This window comes from Vombatus ursinus, unplaced genomic scaffold (genome assembly GCF_900497805.2).
Source record: "Vombatus ursinus unplaced genomic scaffold, bare-nosed wombat genome assembly UNPS02011334.1, whole genome shotgun sequence".
In the NCBI taxonomy this organism is placed as follows: domain Eukaryota; kingdom Metazoa; phylum Chordata; class Mammalia; order Diprotodontia; family Vombatidae; genus Vombatus; species Vombatus ursinus.
In genome coordinates this window covers 2,645,901-2,666,696 of record NW_020951112.1, presented here as the reverse complement: position 1 = coordinate 2,666,696, position 20,796 = coordinate 2,645,901, and the positions used below count along the sequence as shown (strand labels likewise).

The 20,796-nt window shown below is 38.2% G+C and overlaps 1 protein-coding gene and 1 pseudogene across 1 annotated transcript in view; both read right to left on the bottom strand.

Moving 5' to 3' along the window:
* The window catches only part of LOC114038522 (sodium-coupled monocarboxylate transporter 1-like), an 82,511-nt gene that overhangs the window by 21,737 nt on the left and 39,978 nt on the right, over window positions 1-20,796 (bottom strand). Inside the window, exons 7-10 of the mRNA XM_027855799.1 lie at window positions 16,054-16,183; window positions 13,121-13,209; window positions 5,685-5,797; window positions 1,433-1,500 (exon numbers count right to left, since the gene is read on the bottom strand). Of these exons, the coding sequence (XP_027711600.1) occupies window positions 1,433-1,500; window positions 5,685-5,797; window positions 13,121-13,209; window positions 16,054-16,183 (400 nt within the window). The remainder of the gene's footprint in view (window positions 1-1,432; window positions 1,501-5,684; window positions 5,798-13,120; window positions 13,210-16,053; window positions 16,184-20,796) is intronic.
* Window positions 2,630-3,792, bottom strand: LOC114038537 (annotated as a pseudogene).

Genomic DNA, 20,796 nt, shown 5'->3' with positions numbered 1-20,796 from the left:
CTCTAAATCAAAAACAACTCTGAGGTACCATTCCACACCTATCAGATTGGTTAATATGACAGAAAAGGAAAATGACAAATGCTGGAGGGGATGTGAAAAATTGAAATACTAAAGCACTGGTAGAGTTGGTGGAGTTGTGAACTGATCCAACCATCCTCGAGAGCAATTTGGAACTATGCCCAAAGTGCTATCAAACTGTGCCTACCCTTTGACCAGCAATGTCACTACTAAGATATTTGTACAAAAATATTTCAAGTATCTCTTTTTGTGGTGGCAAAGAATTGGAGATTGAGGGGATGCCCATCAATTGTGAAATGGCTGAACAAGTTGTGGTAAATGATTGTGATAGAATATTATTGTGCTATAAGAAATGACAAGCAGGATGCTCTCAGAAATACCTGGAAAGACTTATGCGAAGAGATGCGAAGTGAAATGAGAACAGTGTACATAGTAACAGGAATACTATATGATGATTAACTGTGAATGACTTAGATTTTCTCAACAATACAACAATCTAAGACATTTCCAAAGGGCTCATGATGAAAAATGCTATCCACCTCCAGAGAAAGAACTGATGCAGTTGGAGTACAGATTAAAGCATACTTTTTAAAACTTTATTTTTCTTTCTTGTTCTTTTTTTGTGTGTTCTTTCACAACATCACTAAAATGGAAATATGTTTTGCATGACTGTACACATACAATCTATAACAAATTGCTTGCTGTCTTAGGGAAAGAGGAGATGAGGGAGGGAGGAAGAGAATTTGGAACTCAAAATTTTTTAAAACAAATGTTAAAAAATGTTTTTACATGTAATTGGGAAAAATATTAACTTTTTAAAAGTATTTAAAATTTCTCTCTTTACAAAGTATTCCTGAATAGAATGGAGCTAAGTACTTCCCTCTGCCTGTCCAGTCTACATATGAAACTCTAATTCCTTCTTTAAGCTATGCATCCTAATTGCATGCTTGTTTTCCTTTCACCAATAATTTGATAGCAATATGTTATGCTCCATTCATATATTAGTTTAATGTGTCCTTTTTAAATGTGTATGTATTGATGTTTCTGTCAGGTGTTAGCTTCTAGAAATAATGAGCTGGTCTATGTTGTTCCAACTGTAAAAACCTAACAAGATTCCACACATTATTAGGCACTTAATACTTTTTACTGCTGATACACAGGTGTAAAATGGTGTAAATGGCTGGTCCCAGACTACAATCCATGGACCTACTGCAAGGAACTGTTCTATAGTGCCTCTATTTTTGTTATTTCATAATTATAGAGTATTCTTGGGAATGCATTCTACTTACCAGAGGGCTTTCCAGTTATGAGTACAGCTAGAAGCTAGAATTTTGAAATATAATTCAGGTTAAAAATTCAGCTAATTATATCTACCTAACACTAGTTCTTTTTTATAACTACAAATGTATGTTACCTGTAACAGACCTCCCATTAATGATGCCAAGGCAGCCATCCCAATGCAAAGTATTCCATAGAATAGACCTAGATAAGTATGTTAAAAGAAAATAAAATGTCAAATTGCATACCAGTTGAAAATTCTCAACCAACTAAGTGTATGATAACTTTCTCTGACAAAGTAGATAGAAACTCTGGGATGAAGAATGGACACAGATATCAGTGCAGCACATGCAACAACAGCCTTTCCAGTGAGTCTTTAATTTAAAAATCACAAGCCTAAAAACTAGTTCTTAATCCAATCTTGAAGGAAACGTATGTTTATAGGTTCAGTTTACCAGTACTACTGTCAAAATTAAAACATTATTTTATACTACAAAGCAGAAATAACCTGCTCAGTGTTGTTGCTGTTGTCAATGTTGGTTATTCAGTTGTCTGACTCTTCATGACCCCATGGACCATCGCTGTCCATGGAGTTTTCTTGGCAAAGATACTGGAATGGTTTGCCATTTCCTTCCCCAGAGATCCAGTGGATCCTTTTGGCAGGCAAACAGAGGTTAAGTGACTTGCTAGAAAGTGTCAGAGGCTGGATTTGAACTCAGGTCTTCCTGACTTCAGGTCCAGTGCTCTATTCATTCAGCCACCAGCTGCCTCCCACATAAAATCAACGGACAAAATAATCTTTTAAGTAAATGAAAAGCATCTAGTTCACTCACACTCCCCTAGTAAAGCCACAGATGTCTGCCTAGCCATCAAATATGGAGTGTATGAACAATGAACAAGCTACATACCTTCAAAACTAGACTAAAATAATCCTAAACTGAATAACAAAGCATTTGATTGCCAATACACTAACATCAATATAGATATACCAAGGTTTAGCATTGAAAAGGCAATAGAATGCACTAATAGAAACTATCCAAGCCATAAACAATGAGGTCTTTGTTAAAAATCATATCATAATAAATTAGGACTTAATTAACACATTTCGAAAATGTTTACTTGGCTGGTTCACCAAACTATTCCCAAATGCTATTCAGTAGAAGATGGAGTCACAAATTCTACAAAGGTGTCAGGTTCTCATGGGGACTATGGCAAACTTTTGTGAAAAAACTTACAGAGTATGATCACTGATTCCTCATTAAGGTACTCAGGGGCTCTTGTTCATAGTGGGTTTGGCAATGTTCTCCAAAGGCTCATACTAAGACCTCAGGCACTATGAGATTTTGTTCTGTTGTCTGTTCGGAGAATCACTGTAGTGAAAAGTGGCTCCCAGACTTAATTGGTTTCAATGTCATCAATTTTCCAAGTCAGCTTAAGCTGACAAAGCCCAGACAAAAACTGTAAAATATTTAAATTTACCTATACTAATTATTCTGTTTACTTATTTTCACAGAATTAAACTTTTTTATTTTGAAATTCTGGTTTTCAGAAGCCCAAATTCTTCACACAGCAAACTAACATAGGTAAGATGCAAACAAATAAAAGGATTTTCCTGTAGGTTAACTTCCAGAGTTCTACAAACATATTTTGCTACAATCTCCAAGTCTTCTACTGTGAGACTACCCCCTTTCTTCTTATCTATGAGAGCAACTTTTGCCACAAGATCATAATAGTAAGAAAAAGCATAAAAATCCAAGTTTTTTACCTCTTCAGTTTTATGCACTTTACAAAGAAGGATTTCTGATGCTCTTGGAGCACAATTCATACAAGTAAACCACTGTTTTGTGCCCTGCAATTTTATATGTCATTTCAGCATGCTCCCATTCTCCTTTAAAACTGGGAGGAAAGCAGGGGTTTAACCAACTCCTTGTCAGGTTTTCCTTCTACTCCTAAGACCACAAACCTTGCTGACATCAAACCAAGTTCCAAGTACCTATATGAGTACTGCTTGTAGGTTCTATTGAACATCCAGAATGAAGTTACATACCCATCTGGTGATGTCTGGAGGGTGACCTCAATTTTTGGAAGAAATTCACCTCCTAAATCCAGCTTGTCTAAACTGTGCTTTCCTGGAGTTTTTAAATTGCCTGTTAAAAAGTGCACTGTGAGGGGCAGCTAGGTGGCACAGTGGAGAGAGCACTGGCCCTGGATTCAGGAGGACCTGAGTTCAAATCCAGTCTCAGACACATAACACTTACTAGCTGGGCCAATAGCTGCCCAGATACATAACACTTACTAGCTGGGCAAGTCACTTAACCCCATTGCCTAGCCAAAAAAAAAACAAAAACAAAACAAAAAACAACAAAAATAAAAAAGTTCACTGTGATCCATGCTGAAACTCCTTCCTCGGTTCCACTCATTATGGAAACAAAGTCATCTCCTACAAGGAAGAAGAGATGCCTAAAAACCCTCTCTTACCTTCTGTCACAACTTTTGAGCCTTTATACCTAGAAACAGATGCACCTGTTGCCTTATGGGTCACCACTCACCAGATGCAGTCACTTCCCTGGGCCCCATTTTCCTCCTCTTGAATGAGAACCACATGGACTAGATGCCCTACAAGCTCCCCTCCAGGTCTAAAACTCTGTTAGTCTTTGTCATCGTCATCGTCATCGTCGTCATTGTCATCATCATCACTAACCTGTATATTTTTAAGTTTTGCTAAGCTCTTACCATGTTTGATTCTCACAACAATTTGGTGAGAGAAGTCTCATTCCTAAGAACACCAGGGACAGGCCCTGTTAACCTCACATGACAGATGAGGAAACAGACTCAAAGAAGTTCAGACCCCACCACTGACAAAAGTAAGAGAGTGTCAGGGATTCAAGGGGAACCCCAAGGTTTCCTAAGAAACTTTTATTTTTCCAGAGAAGGGGCTGGAAGAGATTAAAGAGCTCATGGAAGGGCTCCAAGAAAAGGGGGGGCTCCGTCTTATATTCGGTGTTATCGTTTGCCTGTCTTTCCCTTCAAGGCCCACACACAACTGTTGGGCTGAATAGAGAAAGGAGAAAGCAGTCCAAAATATATTTCTTCTCTGCACAAAAGAACACAAACTATTGAATACCTCCTTCTGCTCTTAAATATGTTTATTTTGCTCTTTTAACAAAATATTTAAGTGAAACAGTTTATGGTGAGAGATCTTTCAGCATCGAGATACAACAACTACAACAACTCACATACATGCATTAACTTATTTTCATTTAAAAAATTTGCTATCAGGCCAAAAACTGTAAAATATTTAAATTTACCTATACTAATTATTCTGTTTACTTATTTTCATGGAATTAAACTTTTTTATTTTGAAAGTCTTAAATCTTCTATATAAAGTGAAATGAAGAATCCAATATGTAGACAAGATTGTCTTTGTAGCAACATCATGTGTGGTTTCCTGCTGGCTTGGGAGTATCACACGTCAGCAACCTCCAGACCAGAGACCAACCATCCCCCTCTCACCCCCGGCAGGAATTAATCTATTCAGCTTTGGCTCTTTGGGATTTCCTGGCTGCGTGAGAGTCCAATTTCATCTAACCTATTATATCTAGCTGGCCGCAGATCACACTTCATGCCAACCACCCCAGACATGTCAACATACTCCCATCTATCCTGCTAACATGAACATTCCATTTACTCTGAGAACTATGGAATGAAGCCAATACTACCAGAAAGGACGTTACCATGGATAGCCATCTGACCTCAGTTACCCTCTGTGACTTCCCAGACCACCACTCTCTTATATGTGTTGTCCCTTCACCAGACTCTAAGCTACCTGAGAACATAGCCTGTGTCAGTCTTACTGCTGCACCTCACCTATTTTGTATAAATGCCTTTTCAGTCAGTCAGTCAGTCAGTCCTCACTGTGCCCTTACTCAAGCCAGAATATGAGATTTCCCCCACTGTCCTTTTTTAGAATCTCATTAGGGTATAGGCCTAATGGAGCAAGTAGAATTATACTGAATATGAAGGGTCCTAGGTTCCTAAGAGGTCTACACATTATGTAATCAAAGACATATCAACAGTACATTGTACTCTTATATCTTCAATTTATATACCAGAGCACCCTGAAATTAGCATTAAACCAAGTCAATGGAATAAAGGGACAAAAAAAATCCCTTGCTCCTCTACTATAAGCTGAAACATCAATTAAATTTAGAAGAATCAGGGTGACTGATGACTAAGGGGCTTCACTTTTGTCCAGAAAGGGGTCCTTTTCTCCTGGAAATGTACTGCTGAAACAGAGCTAGCCCTCTAGGGATAGAAATTTTTCATTATCTCCAAGCCAATCTCAATGAAATAATGTGAGAAATATAAAGGGTTCAGTATGCACTTACTTGTTCCTTTAGAAAATAAAGAAAGAGTCTTTTGTGAAGGTGAATTTAAATGAGGTTTGATGAGATCTTCTACAGTTACAGCTGCTAAAGCACTGATACTGGAGGATACTGTGCTATGAGTACAAAAAAATAAAAATATATGATTAACTGAAATCACAACGAATTAACACCTAAAAAAGGGAAAACAACAAAGAAAATCACCACCCTCAATATAGTCATCAAATAGCTAATAAATTGCCACTGATGACCTAACTTACAGAAAAAGGGGCTAGACCTGTGATTTCAAAGGTTTAGGGAACTCCCAGATGAGTAAATTCCTTCGATCAATACAGGTTGGCATCTTTTTTTTAACAAAGTCTTACAGAGGTGCCTAGAACACTGAGAGGCTAAGTGATTTGCCCAGGGTCACAGAGACATAATATATCCTATCCCAGGCCTTCCTGGCTTCAAGGCCAGCTCTTCATCCACTACACCACAGTTCAAGGCAAAAATAACACATAAGTTTTTTTTAAACAATTATAGCTTTTTAAAAGTTCTTTCCTCATTTTAAAAAAAGGTATAATTATTTTTAACAACTACTTATTTTTGCCTTTAGTTGTGCTGATGACAAATGTTTTAGTTATATCAACTTTTAGAAAGTTAACAGGTCATCAGCTGTGTTGCAGTGGATAAAGAACTGGCCTAAAAACCCCATCTGTGAGTGAAATTTGCATCTGTCTAAAATAAAACTTCTGAATTTTCTGACATGAACAGCAGCTCCAAACTACCCCTGTCCCCATTCCATAAGCTGACACTCCAAACCCTGACCCTGTTTGCTCTCCAGACGCACTTGGTACACTCTCCTCTCCAAACTAAACTGACACTTGAAATGAGGTCATCACTTTCTTACAGACTTATCTACTAAACTCACCAACCTGGCCTGATTTCCAGTTCTGAGCCCTACCGAAGTGCTCTAGCCTACCACTACAGCCAATAATAACCATACTGTTTAGTCTCAATTACTACCAAAGGGTCTTCTTCAATGCCCTATATTAATGCCACCGTCTGTTGAAACATCAAGATATTTTCTTAAAATGCTATTAAATGCAGATAGCATTTTTTTTGCAACAACCTGCAAAAAATAAATTTTAGCTGTCTTCTTTAAAAATATGTGAACTCGGCCTATACATCTAAACTTCACCTACTGTGCACGAGACAGTAGGAAATCAAACAATCAGCATTTATTAAGGGTTGACTTACTCTGTGCCGGAAACTGAGCTAAGTGCTAAGATACAAAACAGACCGTACAAGATAAATACAGAGTAGATGGAAGAAGCCTCAGAGAGGACAGTTCCTGACTAGCTTGAACTTGGAAAGGCCTCTTGAACAGCAGCTGAATTTTAACAAAACCCAGAGATTTCTGAGGGAAAGGCAAGAAAGAATATTCTAAGCACTGGGATACCCAGGAGAAAGTGATTAAGATAGGACATAGATTTCAGAAAGCAAGTCAAGGTGGCTGGACAGGGAATGCATGGAGGGGAAGAATGAAAGAAAAGAAGGGATTCAGTTGTGATGAGCTATTTCTATTTGATCCTAGAGGGGGCCTAGTCAGAATTACACTTTTTGACTTTGAGAGCCATGTGAAGGATGGATTGGAGTATAGAGAGACTGGAGGCTGGGAGAACAATTAAGAAGCTACAGAAATAATCAAGGTAAGAAGTGAGAGAACTTGAACTAGGGTGGCAATTGAGTGAGTGGAGAGAAAGGAGCATACACAAGAGATGTTCTACTGAAAGAAATGTTAAGATTTGGCAACAACAGAGTGCATGTGTATGAGGAGTCAAAGATGACATGTAGATTTCAAACTGGGCAACTGCAAGAATGTTGATATCCCGGAAAAAGGGAAGTTTGGCAGTTCTGGGGGAAACACAATGTTTTATACATGTTGAGTTTGAGATACCTATGGGACATTCAATTTGAAATGTTCAGTGGGCTGCTGGTGATATGGGAATGGAGCTGGGGATATAAAGGCTGGAAAGAGATGTATGATGATGGTAATATTTGTGCAGCACTTAAATGCTTGCAAAGTGCATTACAAATATCTTATCTGATCCTCACAACAACCCTGGAAGGGAGGTGGTATTATCATCCCCATTTTACAGATGAGGAAAGTGAGGCAGACAGAAATAAAATGACTTGTCCAGGGTTCCACAGCTAATAATTATCGAAGGACAGATTTGAACTTATATCTTCCTGACTCAAGATCCAGTGCTCTATTCTGTGTGCCATTTATATGCGTAGAAATGATCATTAAAACAATGAAACTTAGGAACCAAGGAAGAGAGTAGAGTGAAAAAAGAAAAGAAGGCCTAAAACAAACCCTTGGGCTACACCCAGAGGAGTGGGCAAGAGAGGAAATGAAATTCCAACAAAAGTCTATTAAATAAGGGACAAAATGCTTAAACATTAGTTATGTTTACCAATTTTGCAGCTAGTTAGCTAGGTAGCACAGTGCTTAGAGTACTAAACTTGGAGTCAGGAAGACCTGAGTTCAAATGCTGCCTTCAACACTTACTATGCAATCTTTAACTTCTCTCAGCCTCAGTTTCGTCATATGTAAAATGGAAGTAATAAAAACCTTGTTTAAAATTTAAATTATATTTTTTTCAGTCAGCAAAAATCCATCTTCTCTTTCTCCCAACCCAGCTCCAAATGAGAATAAGAGAAAAACAAAAATCTCTCTAGGCCAGCAGATGCCATTTCTGCACTGACCCTATCAGAGTCCTACAACTCTTTGTCAGGAAGCCCTCTGGACTCATGGCTGACCACAGTACTGATCAGAATTTCTCATTCTGGAGGGGCGGAGCCCAGATGTCAGAATAAAGGCAGGGACTCACCAGAACTCTCCCCCAAAACCCCTCCAATACTTTAAAAATTACTCTAAACAAATTATAGAGCAGCAGACCCCACAAAAAGACAGAGTGAAGCAAATTTTCAGCCCAAAACAACCAGGAAGGTTGACAGGAAAGGTCTGTTGCACCAGGCTGAGAGAGGAGCACAGTCCAGCAGAGCCCCGGCCCCTGCAAACTAGGAGCAGGCCTTGGGAGTGACCAAAGAAACAGCAGCTTTGGAGCTCTCAGCTCACAGACGGTAAAGGGACTAAACAACTGGTCAGAAGGAGATTACAGGGGTCTCTTTGCATTGAGGTAGAACTCTGTCGCTTTGCCCACTTGGATCTGGGTTGCAGTCCCTGGGGGGGAGGAGGAGCATTAGCACAGCAGAGCTTGCAGCAGCAGTGGAGAGGGGAGCCTCCTTACAGTTCCAAGGCAGAAAAGAATGTTTGTAGTCACTCACAGACCACAGCACAGGCCAGGAGAGGAGTGAACATCTCTCCTTACATCATACCACCACGGAAGAACTGAAAACTTACAGGTCCCTAGAAGTGTCTCTGAAAACAGCTGCACAAAACCCTGGAAGCTTGGGACAGTACATCCTCCACCCTGGAAGTAGAGCCCTACTTAACAAAGAGTTAAAAAGTTAAGTAATGGGCTGGGAACATGAGCAAAAACAGAAAAAACTCTGACTAGAGAAACTTACTTTGGTGACAAGGAAGATCAAAACATCTACTTAGAAGAAGGCAACAAAGCCAAAGCTCCAAAGAAAAATATGAATTGGTCTCAGGCCACAGAAGAGCTATAAAAGGATTCTGAAAATCAAGTAAGAGAAGTAGAGGAAAAATGGGAAGAGAAATGAGAGTGATGCAAGAAAATCTAGAAAAATGAGTCAATAGCTTTCTAAAGGAGACCCAAAAAAATACTGAAGAGAATAACACCTTAAAAAATAAGACTAGACCAAATGGCAGAAGAGGTCCAAAAAGCCAATGAGGAGAAGAATGCCTTAAAAAGCAGAACTGACCAAATGGAAAAGGAGGTCCAAAAGCTCACTGAAGAACACAATTCCTTAAAAATTAGAATGGATCAAATGGAAGCTAAGGACTCTATGAGAAATCAAGAAACTGTAAAACAAAACCAAAAGAATGAAAAAATAGAAGACAATGTGAAATATCTCATATCTCAGGACAGAGAATTTAAAAATTATTGGACTACCTGAAAGCCATGATCAAAAAAAGAACCTAGACATCATCTTTCAAGAAATTATCAAGAAAAACTGCCCTGATATTCTAAAATATTGAAAGACTCTACTGATCACCTCCTGAAAGAGGTCCCCAAAGGAAAACTCCGAGGAATATTATAGCCAAATTCCAGAGTTCCCAGGTCAAGGAGAAAATAGTGCAAGCAGCCAGAAGGAAAAAATTCAAGTATTGTGGAGCCACAATCAGAATAACACAAGATTTAGTAGCTTCTACATTAAAGGATCAGAGGGCTTGGAATATATTCTGGAGGTCAAAGGAGCTAGGATAAAACCAAGAATCACCTACCCAGAAAAATTGAGTATAATTTTTCAGGGTAAAATATGGACATTCAATGAGATAGAAGAATTTAATGCATTCTTGAGAAAAGACCAAAGCTAAATAGAAAATCTGACTTTCAAATGCAAGACTCAAGAGAAGCATGAAAAGGTAAACAGGAAAGAGAAATCATAAGGGACTTACTAAAGTTAAATTGTTTACATTCTTACATGGAAATACGTACTTGTAACCCATAAGACCTTTCTCATTATTAGGGTAGTTAAAAGGAGTATATATAGACAGAGGGCACAGGTGTGAGTTAAATATGAAGCAATGATATCTTAAAAATAAAATTAAGAGGTGAGAGAGGAATGTATTGGGAGAAAGAGAAAGAGAGAGGTAGAGTAGGGTAAATTATCTCACATAAAAGAGGCAAGAAAAAGCTTTTACAGTGGAGGGGAAGAGGGGGAAGGTGAGAGGGAATGAATGAACCTTACTGTCATCAGAATTGGCTTAAAAAGGGAATAACATATACCCTCAATTGGGTATAGAAATCTATCTTACCCTACAGGAAAGTAGGGGGGAAGGGGATAAGACAAGCGCGGGGTGTGATAGAAGGGAGGGCAGACTGGGGGAAAGGGTAATCAGAAGCAAACACTTTCAAGGAAGGAAAAGAAAGATTAGAATAAACAGGGGGCAGGATAGGATGGAGGGAAATATCATTAGTCTTTCACAACATGACTATTGTGGAAGTGTTTTCCATGACTACATATATATATAAACTATACCAAATTGTTTGCTTTCTCAATGAAAAGAGTAATTGTAATCTATGACTATGAATGCATTTCTCTTAAAATAGAAAGGGAAAATTCTGTAAATGAAAAAGCAGTTTTATTTTTCTATCAGAATTACCAGGGCATCATTATCTAATAAGTTTCTTTGGAATTACAGGAATGTGAACATTACCTTTATTTTAACATTTGAGTTCATTAAAAGTGATGTATAATTAGGTTGGACTTCACAATTTATAAGAAAAATATCTCAAGCCTGCAGTAACTAACAAAAAGAAAAAAGAACAAAAGCTTTAATGCTGACTTCCCATTTGTGTAAAATGAGATTAAATCCAGACTTTGGGTTCCTATGACATTCATTACCATTTTGTGGTACTGTTTTACAGCAACTGTGACCAAGATGTATTTGTCACTATTAGATCAAGCTTTCAATGAGTAAGGCAACTTGGGATTAGTTGTATAGAGTTTTCTATTTAGAAATTCCTCTTTTGGAATTCCTAAGTCTGGTGAAGCTTTGGGATAAAGGGAAAAAAATTCCAAGAGTTTTGGTTGTAGAGAAAGACTAATTTAAAAAGAGGGGGAAAAAAAAGAACTTCCCTTTCTGTCACAGTGATTCGTCTATCCCACATGGTTGTCACTGTATAAGCTGTTCCCCTCCTTCTGCTTGCTTGCTTCAATCTGCATCCGTTCATACAAGTCTTTCCACATTTCTCTGCAACAATGCTTTTCATCATTTATTGTAATACAGTGGTATTCCACCACATGTATAACTTGTTTAGCCAGGTGTCACAGTGGATTAGAGCACTGGGCCTGGAATCAGAAAGGCCTGAGTTCAAATCTGGGCTCAGATGCTTACTAGCTATGTGACCCTGGACAAGTCACTTTACCTGTTTGCCTCAGTTTCCTCAACTGTAAAATGGAGATAATAATAGCACCTACCTCACAGTGCTGTTGTGAAGATCTAACGATATAATATTTGTAAAGCACTTAGTAAATGGAAATGAAAAAACTGATGGAGTGAGGTCCTGGTGAAGATGAGAGAGCAAAGGCAGAGTCAGAGAGGGGAGCCTGCCCACTTGTTCCTTTTCCTCTGTTCCCCCACACATGATAGCCCTCTTCTCTTTTCTCACTGCTCTCTGTCTCCCCTTTGGTGATCTTATCCATTCCCATATCTTTAGCAGTAACCTCTTGGAGAACACCCATGTTTCCATTCAATCTCTAGCCCAGGCTGTCAAACACCAGAACCACTGAACTAAAGAAGGGATAGAAATAAAGATCATCAGGTGGACCTCAGAAAAACCTGGAAAGACTTGTAGGGTCTGATGCTGAGTGAAGTGAGCAGAACCAGGAGAATGTTGTACACAGTAACAGCCATGTTGTGCAATGACTAACTTTGATAGACTTAGCTCTTCTCAGCAATGCAAGGATCTAAGACATGTCCAAAGGTCTCATGATGGAAAATGCTATCCACATCCAAAGCAAGAACTATGGAGTTTGAATGCAGATTGAAGTATACTATTTGCTCTTTTCTTTCTTCTGTTGTGTTTTGTTTCCTCTTTCTTGTGGTTCCTCCTATTGGTTCTAATTCTTCTTTACAACATGACTAATGTGAAAATATGTTTTATAGGAATGTATATGTACAGTGTATATCGAATTGCATGCTGTCTTGGGAAGGGAGGTTGGGGAAGGAAGGGGAGAAAATTTAAAACTCAAAAGCTTATGGAAGTGACTGTTGATAACTCAGAATAATAATTTTTTTAAAAAGGAAAAAAAAAGAAATAAAGATCTAACCTAACCCTCTAAAAATCAGGACACTGCAGCCCAGAGAATTTATGAGGCGCCGTGTGGTATCATGGGAAAAGCGCTACACTTTCAGTGTGAGCAGAAACCTGCCTTTAAGTCTTGCCTTTGAAACTGCATGACCATGAGCAAGTCACTTAACCTGTCTGAGGCTCACTTTCTGCATCTGTAAAATGGGCATATTTAGAATACCTACTTCACGAGGTTATCATGAGAAAAATAATTTGAAAACCTTAACCTATAATATAGATGAGTTATTATTACTGCCCATGGTCACACAGTGAGGAGGACAGTCAATAACTCTAAGATTTCTTCAAACCCTAAAATACTACAAAACTATAAACTTATATTGAACAGAATAAATTATTAAAATCCTTGTTAAATCTGACCACTGCCAAAATTTTACCTTAATGGACTTCAAAGGTTCCCATAATACACTATAAAAAATTCATTCATACCTCAGTGTTCCACTATAAGCACATGCCACAAAAAGTCCCGGAAGTCCTGGAGAATCACTTAGAATCTCCACTGCTAGATAAGGCATGAGCTGAAAAAAAAATGACACAAGTTAATTGCTTTTTAATATCATATAGTCAGAGCTTCAAATATTACTACCTTCTGTAAAAGTTCCAGTCCTCACCGACAGTCTCCTTTCTCTAATTTCCATGAAGATTACTGTCCTCAGCACAATTAACAATTTATCATGTACAAATAGTCTCCATCTGTTTTCACTTCGAAATTCACCATTCTATCCAACAGTTTAGACCTCCACTTCAGTTCTGGGGCACCTCTACTCATCTGAAAGCTCACCCACCTAGGGACAGCCGTGTAATAGCAGAAGACAGGAACACAGGCTATTTCGGTAATGGAACAATTTTAAAAAACCTGTTTGCTGCAGGGAATTTTACTCTAACAAAGACTACAACTCCTTTGCAACTGACCAAACAATTTCCGAGAGTCACAGGTCCACTACTGGACCTACCAGAGCTTATTCTCTGCTAGCCGTGTTCAAGAACTCAAGTCACCTGCAAGACCCCAGAAGGAATCAAAGTCTGCATTTAGTGGCAAGCAAGTAGATTCATCCCCACAAAAAAGGGCTATCAATTTAAACTAACAACTTAAAATCATTCGCCAAAAGACTCTAAAATAAATTTTAAGGCAAGACAAATTCTTTACTAAATTTTTATTGTTCATTATCTCTAAAAGTATAATTCATTAAATGTTTATTAAACAACTCATGTGTGCAAGGTACAGTGACAGATGTTGTGGATAAAAATATATGTTGTTCAACTTCTCCTGGGCCCTCACCATAGCAGAGCAATCCTCTGATTCCTCCCTAAGTGATTACCCATAAAGTCTCACACCCTACAGAAACTATTTCAAACTTTCCTTCCTCCTCTGTACTGTCTCTTCTCCCAGCTTTGAGTATTGCCTCCAAGAGAGGTCCCTAACAACACCTCTTTGCCTCTTCATCTCAAAACTCCCTGAAATACCTCCAATTCCATCCTCCTCTGTACTAGGCTCTGATAAAGAGGTGGCTCCACATCCTTTCCTCTCCCTCACTCCTCAACCCTGACAATCTCTTTATGATCTCTTAACTGTCAAATCTGATGAGCTTTCTTTTTCCCCCATCTTGTGGAGCACTAACTTGAGCCTCCCTCTTCTTGGTCTTCAGGACATGGCTCCCTTCCAAATCTTGCCCCTAACAAGCCAGACCATCACCCCCTTCTCAGGCTCCTTTGCTGACTCACCAGCACTAGGAAGCCTCCATCCTAATTGGGCTAGGGTCCCCCAAGACTCTCTGCTCTCTACATTTCCTCACTTAGTGACCTCATCAGCTCCAGGGTTTTGTCATCTCCACACAGACACCTTTCTATCTAGCCCTGGTCTCTCCTCTGAGGCTCAAAGTCCCAAACTCAACATGTCTAAAGAACTCCTTTCCTCCCAAACCCATTCCCTTCTTATTTCTGCCAAAGGCACCACCATCCTTTCAGTCTACCAGGTCTGTAATCTTGGCAGTATCCTCAACTCCTCATTCCACCTCTATACCACTTGGATCCCCTTCTCTGCAAGTACACAGTTACCATCTTAGTTCAGGAGCATATTACCCCTTGCTGAGATCAACACATGGCCTCACTGATCTGCCTGCCTTAGGCTGCTCTCTCCCCACACTCTACACACAGCTGCCTAAGTCATTTTCCTCAGGTGAACATCTGACCCTAACCAACTAACTCCGGCGGTTCCATATTGCCTCTAGGGATCACATAGAAACTCCTCTGGTTAACTTTTAAAGCCCTACACAACCTAGCCCCAACCCATATTTCTAGCCTCTTGCTATCCAGCCAAACTCATCTTCCTCATTCAAGGCCCTCCATCTCTTGTCTCTCCCTGCCTTTTCCCTAGCTGTCCTCCATTCCTGGAAAGCACTACCTCCTTACCTCTGCCTCAGAGACTCCTTCTCTCCCTTAAAGATGCACTTCAAGCATCATTTTCTGCATTAAATCTTTCCTGATCCTCCATCTGATAGTCTCTCTCTCCCAAACTACTTTATATTTAACTGTTTTAACTATTCTATATGTGTATATTATTGTTGTTGGGGCAGCTAGGTGGCCCAACAAATAAAGTGTCCAGCCTGCAGTCAGAAAGACCTGAGATCAAATCTGGCCTCAGATACTTACTAGCTGTGTGATCCTGGGTGGGTCACTTAACCTTATTTGCCTCAGTTTTCTCATCTATAAAATGAGCTACAGTAGGAAACAGCAAACTACTCCAAGATCTTTGATGAGAGAACCCCAAATGAGGTCAAGAAGACTTGGACACAACAGAAACATGTGAACGATAATAATATATTGCTATTTATTCATGTTATATTATATATATAATGACTGTATGTATATATATTCTTGAACTCATTAAAACATAAGCTCATGGGGAGTAGGAATTTTTTCATTCTTTGTACCTGTATCCCCCACACCTAGCACACTGCCTGGCTCATAATAGGTACTTAACAAAAACTTGTTAAATGATTTGAGTCTTAAATTTACTTGGTATCTAAAATTAATTTTAACTTTTAATTTTAAGATTTCCTAGATATATTCCTTCATTTGTGTCCGGAGACTAGGGATGTCAGAAATGTTTATTTTTCCACTGCTTAACTGGAATGGAAACTAGATAAGATTGTGTACAAGAAATAGTAAGAATTAAAATATATCCAACTCATGTAAATCCAAGACCATTTTCTTTTTCCCTAAACCAATATTAATGTACAGCTGAAACTTCTAATTTGGGAAAGTTTTTTCCACTTTCTTACAACTGATATTTGTTTCCCCATACATCATATTGTTCCCTACTGAATGATTTGACAATAGAATTATAAGTTTGAATACTAAACCTGATCTGGTGCTGAAACTTTGTGTGATGTCCAGGGATCACAGTTACGATACATTGAGTATAATCCCAATCCACAGAGAACTGCACAGGTAAGAATTACCCAGAGTCCCAAAAGATTTAAATAAAGCGCTCTAAAGATATAAGCAAAAAGTAAAATGATTTCTACCCCAAAGAGTAAGGAAATACAACACCTTGAAAAAAAAAAGGAATTATATTATCAATATTATATTGTCCATATACCTCATTTGGTTGTCAATAAAATTCCCTGTTTTTTGTAATTTCCTTTTTTTTTTCATTTTCTATTCATCACTTAACCCATTGTATATGAATGTATTTGATGCACATTGTCAGTCTTTTCAAAGAGCAGCTTTTAATTTTGTTAATGAATTATATAGCCATTTTTTCTATTAATATGTTTCTCCTCTAATTTTCAAAATTCCCTCGTGTGATCTTATCACTTTAAGACGCTCTACTAATTATATCTATGGCCAATAAAACTGAGTCTATATGATCAAGCATTGTTAACTAGAGAGGGCATTTTCATCAAATTTGGTCTTATAACAGCAGTCTTCTGGTCTGAGACCCAATTAGATCCAATAGTGAATCTACCAAAAGGGATTCTAACCTAGGGTATCACAACCCAAATTTAAAAATCCCTCAATTGAACAGCCTAAAACTAAGTTATAAAAATTAACTCAACAGAATAAAGGCTCAGTGAAGTATTCTGTGGCTTCAACCCACCTAAAATGTATGCCAAGTCCCAGGGCATCTCTCATTACACTCTGTGCTGTCACTAACTGCTTAAGCCATTTTTTAAGCATCTCCACACAGGTTTATGTAGGGTATATAATTTCAATGCAGCAGGGATCAAGAACAAAAATTTTAAATGATTTCACACTCTTATAAATACATCCACCTTTTACTGAAATTCTCCTCCCAGAATTTCCTTTGAGGAGGGCCCAAGGCCAGTCATTTCTTTATTTCCTCTCCTCTGACTTGACTACCATTATCAACTCTGCTTTTCAGCTTCCCTTTATTTACTATCTTCCCCCATTCAACTGTAAGCTCCTTAAATGTGGAGATTGTCTTTTTTTCTTTTTTTTCTAAAATTTCCAGTAATTATTACTGTGTGCCTGGCACTTCATAGGTGCTTAAAGTGATTACTGACTAACAAAATAGTACACCTGGCCAATGCTTATTTTATTAGCTAATATGCCATTAAAAGAAGAAATGTATACAAGTGAATCAATTGCTAATTAATCAGTTTTTTAACATTTTTGTCAAGGTCAACTGTCTTCTATATTGCATTAGTATCAGAAAGTAAAAGTAATAGTCATGCCTCATCCAATTAATTTAGCCTTTCCATGAAGACATCAGAAATTTTCAAAGAAAACCTCCTCTGAAATACAAATAATTTATGTCCACGGTTCCTGGGAAAATGAGGAAGAGTTGTATGCGCAAGTTACCTCTGTTGTTTTTAGCAACACCATCATAATTAGTCAAAATTAGTTAAGTTACTGAGTTCTTATAACAAATTTCTTTCCACTAGCTCCTATGAACACATATAGCAAAATCTAGTTTTTTGTCTTTTCTGTCCATTGATTTTACTTATAAAAAAACGAAACTATTTCTTTACGTAGTCTGTTTTGTCTTAAACAAACAGATATGCTCTGGATCAGTTTCCCATATAACTAAACCCATGAGGCTAGTCCTACATAAAATTACTTTTTTAAAAAGTTGGCCTTCCATGCTAGTTCTTTCTGATGCCTGCCTGCTCCACCGGAAGAGCAGTGTAACGGCATACAAAGAGTGGAACTGAAATCAGAAGGTGTTGACTTCTGATTCTGGAAGCTTCATAATTTATGACCCTTGTGACTGGAGCAAGTTTCTAGGCCTCATTTGTAACCTAAAGGAGCTAGTTCAGATCATCTGTAAGATCTCTCTCAGCTCTTAATCCTATGATCCTACTATCAAACCCCCTCCTGAGTAGGATCACTGGATCAACTGCACGCTCTGCAAACTTCACACATCCATCAAACTCAGGGACATGTCTTTTGTTCTATTCTCTCAGAGTCCTGTTCTGCTGCATACTAAGCTAATAAAGTCATGTGTTAAAGTGTCAAGGATACAATTTTAGTGTCACCTCCCCAAGTAAGATATTAACATCTTAACAGGTATTGCTTAGCAGCTATAAGAATTTAAGCAAGTCAGGTTGCTTTAAATAGGGTAGGCAAGTCAGCCATGCTGACACAAGGGACCCTGAAGGAGAGACAGGAGGTGGCCCTATGGACCACGTAAGTCAAACCACCACTATCACCTCGACCACTTTCACACCTTCAACAGAGATAGCCCAGGACCCTGAACTCAATAGCCAAGGGAACGGCCATGTAAGGAAGGGTATACTTCAGCTACCGAAGACCCAGAAAACAAAGCTTGTCACCAAAGGCCTTAGCACTGTCAATCATTTAACATCAGAAACTGATAAGACTTTCTCAGTGGAAAGTACTTCAAAGCAGCATGAGCTTTATCTCCTTTGCTACTTTACTGTTCCTTGGGACCATGAGACTTTTCCATTTGACTAGCAACTGATGCCATCCATCTCTGTTATCTCCCCTATTACAGTAAGAGAGCAGGGGCTATTTTACTTTTTGATATATATTCCTAGTGCTTTACACACAGTAAACACTAAAAAAAAAAAGTTTCATTGATTCACTCACTCCATCATTCTCTAAGCTGGGGGGGGGGCATTTTGAGGGAGGAGCCTTTCAATGACACAAATCACAATAATGAGGGGAGAATTAATTCCTGATCCTGCATTTTATATTTGATTTTAATCTGGAAGTGATTTTATTTTGTAACATATTCTGTATTCTATGTAATAAACCTAAAGCTTCTTCTCTGTTTCTGAATGAAGTTCATGGGTACCAAAGTTAAGTCTCCTTTCTCTTTGAAGATAGATACTAAAGACCTAAGCTTTTCCCACAATCACTGTTAAAGAAAAATTATTCTCAATACCATCATAAAACATTATCGCAGCATCTCCTGCAAGGTTTGCATGTTATCGTGTTATACCTAGAAGCTGAATTAAATGACCTTGTCCCAACTTTAATAATTAAAGTGGTCTTATCTAATCTGCAGGCACCAGGGAGTCTGTATACCTGACTCAAATATACCTAATATACTGAGTATATACCTAATATACGTACATACCCAGTGATTAACATCAGGATGCAGCACAAAAGCATTCCTTAGACGGAGACGTGATCTACATCTCATGAGTGGGCTATGCCCACTTTCTTTGATTAAAGCAACAATGATCTCTCATCCCTCTGGTGCTAACCAATAATCGTTTCCGTTCTGCTTTGTTTTATGCTTATAAAACTGATTTGCATCTTCAATTTGGGGTCTTTGACATAAATGGAGGCAAACCATTAACGCTTTATTATCAAGTTGCATGTCCTTGTTAATAAATGATATTTTGCTTAGAAAACTAAACTTCACACGAGACACCATACAGGTAGTGGCCAATTCCAACAACACATAAAACTCATGCTGTCTACCAATATACTTCAATCAGTAGGTAACATAATACTATCTTTTTGGTGTTTTCCTTTGGTTTAATTTTATTTTTTAATAATATTTTATTATTCCCCAATTACATGTAAAAATAATTCCTAACATTCAGTGTGGTTTTTTTAAGTTTTGAATTCCAAATTCCATTCCTCCCTCCTTTTCTTACTCCCCCCCAACCTGAGTAATCTGACACTGGTTATACATGTACAATCATGTAAAATGTTTCCATATTAGTTATTTTGTAGAAAAAAGCTTGAGGGAGGGAGGAAGGAATGGAAAGGAGAGAGGAAAGGAAGGAAGAAAGGAGAGAGAGAGGAGAAGGAGGAAGGAAGGAAGGAAGGAAGGGTATACTTCAGTCTGTATTCTGAAGCAATTAGTTCTTTCTTTGAAAGTGGATAATATTTTTCATCATGAGTCCTTTGGGACTGTCTTAGATCACTGCATTGCTGAGAATAGCAAAGTCATTCACAATTGCTCATCATACAATATTGCTGTTACTATATACAATATTCTCCTGGTTCTAATTACTTCATTTTGCATCAGTTCATGTAAGTCTTCCCAAGTTTTTTTTCTTTGTCAATTCTTATGGCACAATAGTTTTCCATCACAATCACATACCACTTGTTTAGCTATTCCCCAACTGGCAGACATCCCCTCAATTTCCAATTTTTTACCACCACAAAAGGAGCTGCTATAAATATTTTTGTACCTTTGGGTCCTTTTCCTTTTTTTAATGATCTCTTTGGGATACAAACCTAGTAGTGGTATTGCTGGATTAAAGGGTATACACACTTAGATACCCCTTTGGGCATAGTTCCAAATTGCTCTCCAGAATGGTTGGATCAGTTCATAACTGCACCAAGAGTGTATTAGTGTCCCAGTTTTCCCACATCCCCTCCAACATTTATCATTTTCTTTTTCTGTCATATTAGCCAATCTGATGGGTATGAGGTGATACCTCAGTTGTTTCAATTTGCATTTTTCTAATCAGTAGTGATTTAGAGCATTTTTTCATATGACTGTAGATAGCTTTAATTTCTTCCTCTGAAAACTGCCTGTTCATATCCTTTGACCATTCATCAACTGGAGAATGACTTGTATCCTCATAAATTTGACTCAGTTCTCAACACATTTGAGAAATGAGGTCTTTATCAGAAATATTTGTAAAAAA